The sequence below is a fragment of the Anabrus simplex genome, chromosome 3 (assembly GCF_040414725.1).
Source record: "Anabrus simplex isolate iqAnaSimp1 chromosome 3, ASM4041472v1, whole genome shotgun sequence".
NCBI lineage: Eukaryota > Metazoa > Arthropoda > Insecta > Orthoptera > Tettigoniidae > Anabrus > Anabrus simplex.
Window position 1 is genome coordinate 435576050 of NC_090267.1, and position 14247 is coordinate 435590296.

The 14247-nt window shown below is 38.7% G+C and overlaps 1 protein-coding gene across 1 annotated transcript in view; it reads right to left on the reverse strand.

Annotated features, from left to right (window-relative positions):
• Nup98-96 (nuclear pore complex protein Nup98-96) overlaps window positions 1-14247 on the reverse strand; it is a 474154-nt gene that overhangs the window by 284952 nt on the left and 174955 nt on the right. The window contains exon 14 of the mRNA XM_067143470.2: window positions 2272-2511. Within this exon, the coding sequence (XP_066999571.1) occupies window positions 2272-2511 (240 nt within the window). The remainder of the gene's footprint in view (window positions 1-2271; window positions 2512-14247) is intronic.

A 14247-nucleotide genomic window follows, 5' to 3' on the forward strand; every position in this document is an offset into this window, starting at 1 on the left:
GCCTACGCCCCATGCCCCTTTGCGTCAGTCCAATGGTGTGTGAGAGAGAGAGAGAAAGGTCGAGTCGTAAGTCATGGCAATTATTTTTTTTCTCGTGAACAGGAGACAACACGGAAAATCTAAGATACACATTTGGAAATATAGGGCATGTACTTAAGCAAAGAGCCTGAAGACAAATTCTGACTTCAGGAGATTCTCGTAGGAAAGTAACAGAACACAGGCCATTGGTAAACATTGATTTATTATGGTATAGACAGCAAATACACAAGACTATGTACAAAGGACAGGTCTCCACTGGTTACAGACCTTCGAAATAATCGCCCAAGGTTTATACTGTGCGTTGCCAGCGGTGGGGCAGGCGCTGAATACCATTCGCTGCATGTGTATCGCTAACGTGTGACACCTCTCTCCAAAATGCTGTTACGATGTCCTCACGTCTCCACCCACCTCGCCACTGTCCTATAGGGCATGGCATTCACACCTAATGCTTCCCGCAGCTCTGCATGGCATTGGCGAGCATTTCTGCCGCGGAGAACTGCTATTTTAATATACGATCATTGCTCTTGCTTGTTGACTTCCATTTTGTGACGCTCTCACTCCCACACTGAACTTGGGGGCATCCTTAGACCCACACTGTTGTTTACATACACCATCTAGTGGCATCATACGCAAGTACATACCGTACGTTTCCAAATGCGCATCTTATATCATCCGTGTTATCTCCTGTTTGCGAGAAAAAAAATAGTTGCCATGACTTATAACTCGACCTATGTATATGTATGTGTAAAGTTCATTATGATTAATGGTTATAAGAGTTAATTCACTGGTTTTACGTAAGGCTAAGGTTGCTTGTTTCTTGTAGCATGTATTTAGGTCTGCTCTGGCAGTATTTTTATTAGGCATGTCGTACCCCCTATATGGTGACACAAACTGTAGAGCTTCTGTTCACGATCTCTGGTAAAACCATGAAAAATATTAGAGGTCTTTTCATGATCTCATGTGGCAACGTTGTATGCACCTTCCTTTAGTGCTAGGCAAACAGTGTACAGTGCCAGTTTATTTTGGGAAATAGAAGAGTCTCTTAGCAGCCTATGGGCTTTTCAATCTTACATTTGTAACCTTGTTCGTATGTTGCGTGTTTTATCTTGTTAGAGCTTAAGTACATTATTTCCCCAGAATTACCCGGTGCCAACTCGTAATTGTATAAATGAATTAAATATCATGCAATCATGTTCTTATTGTATATTATGTAAAGTGTTATGTTAAACAGGACTTATTCCAAGGTTCAAGGAAAAATGTTTGAAACAAAGCAAGTTTAATCCCCTTGTGTAATAAAGTTTTGACATTATGAATTTCTGGTGCTTATCTGCCCAGCTCCTAAGGTCCACCGCTCCTTTTAATCTTGCTACCGGGCAAATTGCTGGTACAATGTTAATTGCTCTGTCCAGCGTACACAGAACTTCCCATTAATATTACTCTTCAAATTCAGCATCACACTGTACAGTTACATTGGTGGTTGTTTCTGATAACTACGACCGAGTGCTTCAAAACAAGCCCAAGTTTCTTGTTCTACGTTTATCCTGGGCTGAGATAAAAGTTGCTGTACAAAAATTATAAGAATTTTCTTTGGGGTGGTTGGAAAAAATTGTAACTTGAGTACTAGACTACAAAAACATGTGGCAATAACATATAAACGTTTCATTACCATCAAGTAAGTAATTTTCCATGTACATATTTTTAAGTGAGTGGTTCCTAAGAAATAGCCAAAAACCTGGAAAATATTTACAACCACAAATAAAAATAATTAATGAACTTCAAAAAAATTTGTCTTTTAAGATCTAATGCAGAATTAAATAAGGAAAATATTGGTATAACTCATTTTGCAATAGGCCTATCAGTTTGTTAGTCATTAATACCTAAACTGGAGTGTCCATAATAAAACATCTGACAGTAGGTGGATGCCAACCATATAATTGAAACATAGCACACACAGACTGAGAATATGATTGCCACTAGCCCCATGTAGAATCACATCTGGAAGTAAAGATGTCAAAGATATTATGTAGATATTTAAGTTTGCCAAAGCAATTCACGCCAAATACTATACAAAACAAGCAGCAGCACCTCAATTTCTTCTAATAAATCAATTCATGAAATTATGAACAAATGCACACATACTAAAATAAGCAGCAGCACCTCCATTTCTTGTAATAACAAATCAATTCATGAAATTATGAACAAATGCACACATACAATGTAAGCATGTCTTACCAATTTCATCCAAGTTGAGATTTGAGACATCAAAAGAGTCCGGAAAATATACATTGCCATATCCTTCACGACCAACAGTAAAATTGTCAACTATGCATTTTCCATCTTCAGTCAGAAGACTTGTCAACTCATCAAGTGACGGGATGGTGTAGTACCCCACACGGTTCAGTACGATGCCAGTGGGATGACGGGGTTGATCTTCTCTCTCCTCTCTCACTGAATCTTCTTCTTGACTTTCTTCTGCAAAATGTAATAATTCAAGTTTATATTACCAGGAAGAGATTTATGTCATTGGCAAGGTTATTACTGCTTATGGTTGTGACTCAGTGAATAACAGACTGGTAGAGTGAAAAGAAGTATGAGGACAGGAATGAATGAATGAATGAATGAATGAATGAGTGGTGAATTCCTAGGTAACTGTCGACAGAGAGAATGAATGAGCAGTTAGAAATTAAGTATACATGAAGTACTGTATTTTGTAAACAATGTAAATATTATAAATAATATTTCATCTTAAGATAGGTCCAGGAAACATTTTATATATGCATGGGGCTCACCCTTTTTCTATAGATCTTTCACATATTTCTGCTCAGAATTTTGGTAAAAGATTGATAGGTAATTGACTAGGCTGGCAATTACCACACCATATTCCGAAATTGAGGATCAAGGTGTTTTAGAAGATTGACTGAAAGTTTTTGTATGCAAGCAGATGAACTTGCCTACGACACTACACGATTCGAGCTTAGAATGGCCAAGAATGCTGAAGTAAGGGGAACTACTCAGTGCGAAGAAAGAAAGATCACAAAAATGAAAAGGGCTGCAAAGGATACGTCTGTCAGTCAATCTTATGTATCAAAAAACTGATAACATGGAATAGCAAACAATAGATTCTTCCAGAAAAAAGAACATCATTCCTTCAAGAAGGTGAATTCTGAATGCCTTGGATAAGAATGGCAAAAGCCGCAATGTGGAACAGTGACGCATTCATCTGAAGTCATTTAATAACCTCGAAAGGAAAATATTCTGGTTCCACTTTACTCAATACTAATCGGATTCTTAAAACCTTTAACCTATCGTTATTGGCTTTTACAGCATCCCACTAACTACTTTTACAGTTTTCGGAGACACCAAGGTGTCAGAATATAGTCCCACACGAGTTCTTTTACGTGTCAGTAAATCTACAGACATGAGTGACATATTTGAACACCTTCCAATACCATCAGACTGAGCCATGATCAAACCTGGCAACTTGAGGTCAAAAGGCCAGCGCCTCAACTGCCTGAGCCACTCAGCCCGGCTAAATTATCATCATCATCATCACGTCAAAATGTGAAGTTATGTACCGTAACTTGTAAGAGGCAAGTGTGTTCATTCCGAAAGCAAACAACTCTCAAATCCAACCCTAGTTTATATATTTATAATAATAATAATAATAATAATAATAATAATAATAATAATAATAATAATAATAATAATAATAATAATAATAATAATAATAATAATAATCTTCCAAGGGGACTCACTGAGTCCATTATGGTTCTGCATGGCATTAAATCCACTATCCTACCTACTGAACACAAGTGGGTATGGTATTAGCATTAAGAATAAGCGAGAAGAGCTATTCAAAATCAGCCACCTACTCTATATGGACGACATTAAGCTATATACCTCTACCAAACCCCATCTCCAACATCTCTTCTCAACTACCAAGACGTTTTCTTCAGATATAGGCATGCGGTTTGGATTGGACAAATGCAGAACCCAAACTGTCATCAGAGGATCCTACTCAGCACAAGGGACACCTTTGAGTTTAAGCGACGAATCCATACAACAGCTGGAGGAAGAAGAAATGTACAAATACCTCGGTTTTCATCAGAGCACTCGTATGAAACATGCAGACGTCAAGAGAAATGTCACGCAGCAATATATAACACGTCTCAACAAGGTACTATCATCAAAACTGACAGAACATCTTACCAAAGCAGTCAATACGTACGCCGTACCACTGCTCACATACTCCTTTGGTATCATAAAATGGACCCAAACAGAACTTCAGCAGTTACAAACGAAAACAGCAGTTTCACTCACCCGGTACCATATGCACCATCCTAAATCTGCAACCGAACGTCTTACACTCCCGAGATCAGAAGGTGGTAGGGGCTTCTTATCCATTGTCAATTTACATAGCAATCTGATATCAAGTCTAAGAGAATATTTCCACTCGAGAGCTGATACATCGTGTCTTCATCATGCTGTTTGCAGAGCTGATATAAACTATACACCTCTCAATCTGTCATCGCCAGAAATGCCTGTTTCTACCCCACCTAGAAAAGAGATGAATATGGCCATGTGGAAGCAAAAACCTCTTCACGGGAAATACCCCCATGAACTGGATCAGCCTCATATCGACAAACCTGCGTCGCACGCTTGGCTGACCTACTCCGGTCTTTTCCCAGAAACAGAAGGATTTGTTCTGGCCATCCAAGATCAAGTAATTGCTACACGGAACTACCGTAGATTTATCATGAAGGATCCAACAGTTGTCTCAGACAACTGCCGCCGCTGTTCCAGAACTACAGAGAGCATACAGCACGTCATCTCTGGTTGCCCACACTTGGCCAACACTGATTATAAGCATCGACATGATCAGGTAGCAAAAATCATTCACCTGAAACTTTCTGTAAAATGTCGACTTCTTCAGTCATCAACTGCATATTGGAAATATACACCTCCACCCATTCTCGAAAACTCTTCATATAAACTACTATGGGACCGAGAAGTCATAACCGATGTCACGCTCAGCAACAATAGGCCAGATATTATTCTAATTGATAAATCAAAAAGATCCGCATCCCTTATAGAAATTGCTTGTCCAAATACCTCCAATCTGCAAACAACAATAGCCACAAAGATATCAAAATACACAGAACTGGCAATAGAAATACAACGCCTGTGGAAACTAGAGTCAGTCACCACAGTTCCAATAGTAATATCATGTACCGGTGTTATTCCAAAATGCTTGCACAGCTCTCTGGCCGCATTAAACCTGCATTATCACACATACGTAGAATTACAGAAAGCCACCCTCCTGAGCACTTGCCACATTGTGAGAAAGATCCTAGGAGCGACTTTTCGTCTGACTCGCGCCAAACAGTATGAAGTTCCAGGTCGCAGTTCCAGTAATACTGAAGAACAGATTCCCAAAACGGGGACATAAGAAGTCTGAAGTTGTTTGTATTTACTGTATAAATGTATATGTTGTATTTATTTCTGTTGTAAATATTTGTACATATATGTACCTGTAGTTTCATAATCAAGAGGGTGACTCCTTGCTTAGGCCGAGTCAGCCCATTATGTTACCGGCACAAGCCGACCCTTCCTAAATTGATACAAATAATAATAATAATAATAATAATAATAATAATAATAATAATAATAATTATAATTATAATAATAATACCGAGCTCGATAGCTGCAGTCGCTTAAGTGCGGCCAGTATCCAGTAATCGGGTGATAGTGGGTTCGAGCCCCACTGTCGGCAGCCCTGAATATGGTTTTCCGTGGTTTCCCATTTTCACACCAGGCAAATGCCGGAGCTGTACCTTAATTAAGGCCACGGCCGCTTCCTTCCAATTCCTAACCCAGCGTCGCCGTAAGACATATCTGTAGATTCACAATTAAGTATTTATTATTTATTTGTGTCGGTGCGACGTAAAGCGAATAGCAAAAAAAAAAAAAAAAAAAAAAAAAAAAATACATAATATAATAATAATAATAATAATAATAATAATAATAATAATAATAATAATCATAAGTTGAGATTTTAAGAAGCTGATTAGTGCTGAGTAGAATGGAACCAGGATATTTTTTCTGTCGAGGTTTATATATTATATATTGGTGTCAATATGAAACAGCGAATATAAGATTAATCTTCACCTCAAGTATCAATAAATGGAGCTAAACTGATAATCAGTTACCTTAGGAGGCAGAGCATTAAACTGGTAACATACCTGCCAACATTTAGAAATCAAAAATAGGAAGATTTTTTTTAATTCTTGGATTTCATCACATATAATGCCCCACAGTCTAGGTGAAAAAGGGACAAGATAAAATGCATACATACACTATGTGAACAAAAATATACGGACACCCCCAAAAACATACATTTTTCATCTTAGGTGCATTGTGCTGCCACCTACTGCCAGGTACTCCATAGCAGCGACCTCAGTAGTCATTCGACATCGTGAGAGAGCAGAATGGGGAGATCCGCGGAACTCATGAACTCTGAACGTGGTCAGATAACTCGGTGTCACTTCTGCCAGAAGTCTGTACGTGAGATTTCCACACTCCTAAATATCCATACGTCCACCATTTCTGATGTGATAATGAAGTGGAAACATGAAGGGACATGTACAGCACGAAAGCGTACAGGCCGACCTCGTTTGTTGACTGAAAGAGACTGCCGACAGTTGAAGAGGGTCGTCAAGTGTAACAGGCAGGCATCTATCCACACCATCACATAGGAATTCCAAACTGCATCAGGATCCTCTCCAAGTACTCTGACAGTTCGGCGGGAGGTGAGAAAGCTTGGATTTCATGCCTGAGTGGCTTCCCCATAAGCCACACATCGCGCAGGTCTTAGCCAAACGACGCCTTGCTTGGTGTAAGGAGCGTAAACATTGGGCGATTGAACAGTGGAAAAACGTTGTGTGGAGTGACGAATCACGGTACATAATGTGGCGATCCGATGGCAGGGTGTAGGTATGGCGAATGCCCGGTGAGCGTTATCTGCCAGCGTGTGTAGTGCCAACAGTAAAATTCGGAGGCGGTGGTGTTATAGTGTGGCTGTGCTTTTCATGGAGTGGACTTGCACCCCTTGTTGTTTTGCATGGCACTAACACAGCACAGCCCTACATTGATGTATGAAGCACGTTCTTGCTTCCCGCTGTTGAAGAGCACTTCAGGGATGGCAATTGCGTTCTTTCAACACGATCGAGCACCTGTTCATAATGCATGGCCTGTGGCAGAGTGATTACACAACAATAACATCCCTGTCATGGACTGGCCTGCATAGAATCCCGAACTGAGTCCTACAGAACACCTTTGGGATGTTTTGGAACGCCGACTTCGTGCCAGGCCTCACCGACCAACATCGCTACCTCTCCTCAGTGCAGCGCACCATGAAGAATGGGCTGCCATTCCCCAAGTAACCTTCCAGCATCTGACTGAACATATGCCTGCGAGAGTGGAAGCTGTCATCAAGGCTAAGGGTGGGCCAACACCATATTGAATTCCAGCATTACCGATGCAGGGCGCCACGAACTTGTACGCCATGTTCAGCCAGCTGTTCGGATACTTTTGATCACATAGTGTATCTACAGTTACAATGCAATATGACCATTAAATTTAAAATCTTAAACTAAGAAAACATAAAAATGGTTACAAGAAAATGTACCTAATCTTTCTGATTTATGACAAATGCGAATAATATTTATATCACACCGACACATGCAATAAAGTGCACAATAGTTTCCTTTATTAGACTGTAAAATTAATGAAAATTTAATTTTATAGGTATCCCTGAACACTTGGAGATAACGTTTATTTTGGGCCATAATGTGAAGAGGAAATACCAGAAACTGTCACCGACACAATTTCCTGAAATACATTCAACTGATTAAAATTATGAAGGAAGAATGAACAACGTAAATGCACTGAAATACGCGAAACTACTGCATACAAAACAGATCAATATGTCTTGCACATTATTAAAATAAGACTTTCACACGGGGAAAAGCACAGAATCGCAAGGAAAAAACACGTGGCTTACAACTCTAATGCAACAACACACACACAAACGATGTTAACAGCGTGCGAACTACACAATAAACTCATTCTTTCATCCCGATTAACAGAGTCGCTAGTGTGCGCTAGCCTCTCTCGCTTGTAGGACGATTGCCATCCCAAATCCCCAGCTGTAAAGCACACACGCTGCTGTGATCAGCGGGAAACACGATACATGAAGGCGACGGATGATACACTTTCAAAATAAAGCATCAAATCATTACGCTTGAAAATGAGGTTGCGTAAATTACACAGGCACATAAGAATGTATCCTTTACCCTGGGGGAAGAACATTGACCTTACTGGAAGTTATATTAGTCAAAAATAGAAAGAAGTAAAAATAAATCGGAAAATCTGAAGAGAAGTCAAAAAACTGAAAGTTTCCGGGTAAATCGGAAAGGTTGGCAGGTATGTGGCAAGTTTCACACTTTATTTTACTTTATCTTATATACACCGTTCTGTGCTCCTGTAGCTTCGAAATAATTACTTTCTACCAGCTATCATTCTGTTTCCAACTTTCTTTCAGATTGGTAACTGGCTGGATAAAATGCAGTGTGAAGTGACTGGTCAGTTACTGATTAGAATCACTCCTTTCTGGAGATGAGAATGATTTTTCACACTTTTCACTTCTTATGTCAAGTTGTAGCAAGTAACACATGTTTTTATTTTCTTCCATTTTACTTCAACATTAAACTTTTTTTGGCATGATTGTTATTTCCCACTTATTCTGCTTAAATATTTGGCCAGAAATAAGCAATGATTATGCTAGGAAATACAGCAGTGTGCAGATATTGCCTGGCTAATGACATGCTCCCACCCATACGTGTGTGATGATAGTGAGTTTCTGAGATATGATTTAATGTGATTTAGTGCATCTTACTACAAGTAGAAAGTCACCGACAAAGCATATCAAAGTGACCTGAATTACGTTCGCAAAGTGGAAAATGTCGCACAATTCTTATAAGCATACAAACTAGGGTTTGACTGGAGAGTTGTTGGCTTTTGGAATGAACACATTTGCCTCTTACATGTTACGGTACATAACTTCACATATGGACGTGATAAAATGAGTTAGACCTAACAGTGAAGTTTTAACTCATCGAAGTCTTAAAATCTGTAATAATCAGTACTGCTTCCATACTGCTGTAGTACACATAAACTGTAGACACTATAGAAAATTTGTAGTAGCTGTCATCCCTGTTCATGAATTTACATTTTTTGTTGCTTCAAGGCATGAAAAAATGGCTGAACAGAATTTAATGAAAATCATAAACAGCATAATGTTGGAAAATAACACATTACAGTCTAGGCTATAAATAATTTTATTGATGCTGGTTGAAATGATAGTGTAGGCAAAGGGCCTAACATTTAATTCTTAAGTATCTATGTTATTAGTGGTCCTATTGATAAACACACTATAGCAAAAGCTATATAATATACATTTCCAATCATTTATGTCACACAGTTTTACTGTACCAGCTATGATAACACGAAAATATTGTTAAATCATGTTAACTAGCAAAGGTGACGAAAACCTGCTACTCTTTAGTGGTGAAACCAAGTAACTGTCATTGTCCCCGGGTAGTTGCGTATAAAGATAACTTTCTTGTTTAGTATGCCATTCCTTCGGTTCATAACTGTTCTGATAACTACTGGAATGTGACACACTGGTCCATCATAGTATTCCAGTTATTCGATCCCTGCCATGAGAAACTGACAAGATTGGAGAGCGTGCACACTTAACGGAAAATGGAAGTGCAGTGTTCAACCGCTGTCTGTGACCGGGTAATTCCAGCTCTAGAACTTGGCACTGTTAGAACACCAGCAAAGTACTGTTTGTGAATTCAGAAACGGTACAGTTTTTCACTTGATTGAGCACTTTATGTGGAAGAATTGCTTTTAAACTTGACATTCCAGTCGGTTAATATTGAATTCTGACAAGAAGACTGATGTCATTGTAATGACCTATGTTGAGTTCAGCTTAATGTTTGTCTGTGTCTGTTACAGGAAGATGGATGGGTTGTTTGTAATGAAATTTGGTATTTCAGTTTCGAATAAGGCAGAGTATGATCACAGCTACAGGTTGTTAAAAATATTTGCAGGAGTGGCAGGGACATAAAGCATAGAATTCAAATGTATCTCTCTTATGGTTGGTTTTATACAAAAAGAGCTCATGGTGATATTTTGTTCTATATCTTTTTCCGTTACGGCCAAAACTAAAGGAAATATCAGTGGCAATCGAGTGAAATTTTTATGTCCAAGAGCCAGTAACTAAATCTACAGGCTGTAAAGGGAGTTGCTATGGAGATGTTCTGCAAACGTTTTAAAGGCTTTGTATATGTCATTATTCTTTGAATATTAACCCAATTTTTGGCTTTCTTTGGTATGGGAAGAAAGAGATCAAATCATGATCAGCAATAATGTAAAATAATAATAATAATAATAATAATAATAATAATAATAATAATAATAATAATAATAATAATAATAATAATAATAATAATATAAAAGTGCAAAGCGCCACAGGGAGCAAGGAAGTACAGTGACTCTATATGTACAGTGTGGCCACCGAGTGCTTCATTATGATTGGCTCCGCCATGTTTTAGCCAAATGCCCCGTCAGCTCATTTAAACGTATGTAATCCGCACAGGGTAAGACCATACTTCATGCAGTTAGAGCGAAGAACAGGCTACTTATTTCAACTTTAATACTACCGAAAATATGTTTTTATTAAACACAGGGAATTATTTAGTATTATTAGTTTTGAAATGTGTGTGCATTTACGTATTTCTGAGGTCTGATATTGCAAGAAAATTACGCCGGGCTATTGTGCTTATAGGTGCAAACCAGATACGGAAAGGGTTTTAAAATGAAGTTGGGCTATTGCTTGTTTACGGCTTTGAAAGTGGCACATTATAAGACTCTCCCAGCAACGATTAGAGTTGTCTCATGCATTATAATGGTAAAAATAATAAAATGCATTCGTAATTTTATGGAGGCCAAGGCAGTAAACGTTGAATTTCTCTGCTAATACTCGCCGTATTGAAAACCTGAACATAACGAAAGATGTTTAGAATATAATAGAATATAATTTCTGATCTTTTACGTTTTTTGCGATTTTACCGTGCACGGAAAAATAACAGATTTTCACGATTATATTATTTTCCACAAATTTTCAAATATCCCCGAAAATCTAAAACTTGTTCATAAGAAAAGTTACCGGAAAGGTCACTCCTGATCATTTATGTCTCATTCATTTTCATCACATGAGCTATCATCTTTATTTCTTTCTTAATTTGTTTACCCTCTAGGGTTTTCCCCTCGTACTCAGAGAGAGATTTCACCTCTACCGCCTGAAGGACAGTGTCCTGGAGCGTGAAACTTAGGGCCTTGTGGAGAGATGGGAAGACTGGGACAGGCAAGGAAGAGGGAAGGAAGGCCGTGGCCTTAAGTTATGTACCTCCTGGCATTTACCTGTAGGAGAGTGGAAAACCATGGAAAACCACTTTGAGGATGACTTAGGTGGGAATCGGACCCACCTCTACTCAGCAGACCCCTCGAGGCTAGTGGACCTGGTTCCAGCCCTCGTACCACTTTTCAAATTTCATGGCACAGCCGGAAATCGAAGCCGGTCCTCCGGGGGTGGCAGCTAATCACGCTAACCACTACATGAGCTATCATGATGGATATATTCTCGAATTCAAGCTTTTATGGCCATTCAACTCTTAAAGGACGTGGTTATAAATGCCACCTAGCATCAACTTGAATTTTCCCATACATTATAATGATAATAGTCCGACTCTGTGGATGGATGGTCAGCGTATTGCCCTTGGGTTTAGAGGGTCCCGGATTAGATTCCCAGCCGGGCGGGGTATTTTAATAACACAGGCTTGGGGACTGGATGCTTGTCTTTGTCCCAACACTCTTCTTTTCATATTCAGACAACACACCACACTGCAAACCACCATAGAAACTCGTAATCGTGATTAAATCCCTCCATATAGGATTGGTGTCAAGAAGGGCATCCGGTAGTTCGACAGGGCCAAATCCACATGCGTGACGCAGTTCGCTCTCACAACCCCACAGTTGTGGGAAGAGCGGTAGAAAAAAAAAACAGAATTATTAACAGTAATAAAAATGTATTAGCAAAACCGATAGTAGAAAATAGAATGTTTAAAATACAGTGGATATCTACCAGTACTAACCGAACTGCGGCACAGAATTAGTCGCACATCACGGGAATCGAACCGTGTGTGATCGGTAACAGAGTTCCGAATATACAAGTACTCCGGGACCAGGATAACTGCTTGATTTTACCAAGCAACAAGTAGTATTTTCTCAAACTAAATTGTATAACGATACCAATATTTAATTGCCCATGGCGGGGATGAAACCGTAACTGTCATTAACAGAGCTTTATATGCAACTACCCGGGGACCATGACAGTTACTTGGTTTCACCACTAAAGAGTAGCAGGCTTTCGTCATTATTTATATTAGTACCAGGAGTAGAATGGTACAATATGTTATGTTAACATACATTCTGGAATACGGCAATGTTAATTTTTTAATTTAAATGTAGGCTAACTTTACAGTCATTACATACATTATTCAAAACAATGACTATACTATTTTATGCCACATGTATTATAACATAAATGTTATCATAGGCCTAGCTGCCAACACAGAATTTCGAACAAATAATTGTGACATTTATATGAGCTGTAAATCTAAATTCTGAAGTCTTACACCAAGTAGTCAAACTCTGAATATAACAAATACTGATAGGCATATATACACACAATATAAGCAAAATAAGTAACATCTAAAATATTGAACTAGTCTTTTCTTTATTGAAACAATAATAATATCACTCTCCATCTATCAGCTGATTGAGTACTTGGCTAAAACATGGCGGCTGGACTGGATTTGCCAACACTGTACATATAGCCACTGTACAAGGAAGCGAGTATGCTACGAAGAGCTGCTGATGGGGAGAAAGAGCACACCCATAAATGTGTCTCAAAATATGAAGGGTGAACAAAAGCATAATCATGCACATCAAGTGTTTGTCCCATTAACGACGGGTACTAAAGCTAATAATAATAATAATAATAATAATAATAATACCGTAAACCGGGGTTACTTTGTGACTGCAGGGGTTACTTTGTGACAGGTGCGCGCCAAATAATAATTTCATATTTCGCGGGATATGCATCGATGGTCTGACAATGAACACTATATGTTTTCACTCCTCAATAATGCTGCTACCTGTGTGTACAATGATAATGTCCTAAGTGTTGGATTGTTGGCAACAGAGATCCTTTTGTTGTATTGTACTGAGCACATGATTTTGTGAACAGAGGGAAGCTTTTGTCGGCGACAGAAAACGTTAATGAGGTACACACATCAAAGTAAGTGGAAATCTTAATTTCATGTTTCCTGATAAAAATGCATGATTCGCATGACACTTTGAACTTTCTTTCAGTTATTTATGTTAAAATAAAATAAAGAGGAGAAGTTTAAGGGGTAACTTTGTGACAACAATGACTCTGCCACAAAGTAACCCCAGTGTTCTAAAATTGCCTTTTTTAGTAATGTGGAGTCTGAAAACGATATTCCACTATACTGGAGCAAGAATGTCCATCTCTTGTTAAGATCTAATTGAGAAATAGTTAAAAATGGTCTGAATAATCTACGTTCTTGATGCAGGAAATGTAGTATTTGCCCTCTAAGCCAGGAAGAAGTGCTGAAGCACATGTATAACAGGGCAATGGATGTAGAAGGTGATGCTGTGAAACAAGCTGTAAGTAAGTTTCATTGAGCACTTGACTCTCAAAGGGGATAAGGTAACAAATAATGGGTGAAGAAAGGGGAGATGTATAGATGTGTCACCTGGAAGAGGTATGACAGCTTCAGATTTTGACACTGTAGATGAGATTCCTAGCTGTAGTGGCACCGACGGGAACTGTCCCTCAAAGAATATTCACGACACCCGAAACGAGAATTCAAGTAAAAATGACAATGATGACATCTGTACTGAATCAAAAGACAACTCGTTGCATGAAGAAGAATTTAATTCTGACTCTGAAGAACTTCCTATTCGTGAAAATCGTATCTCGGAATCCGATGA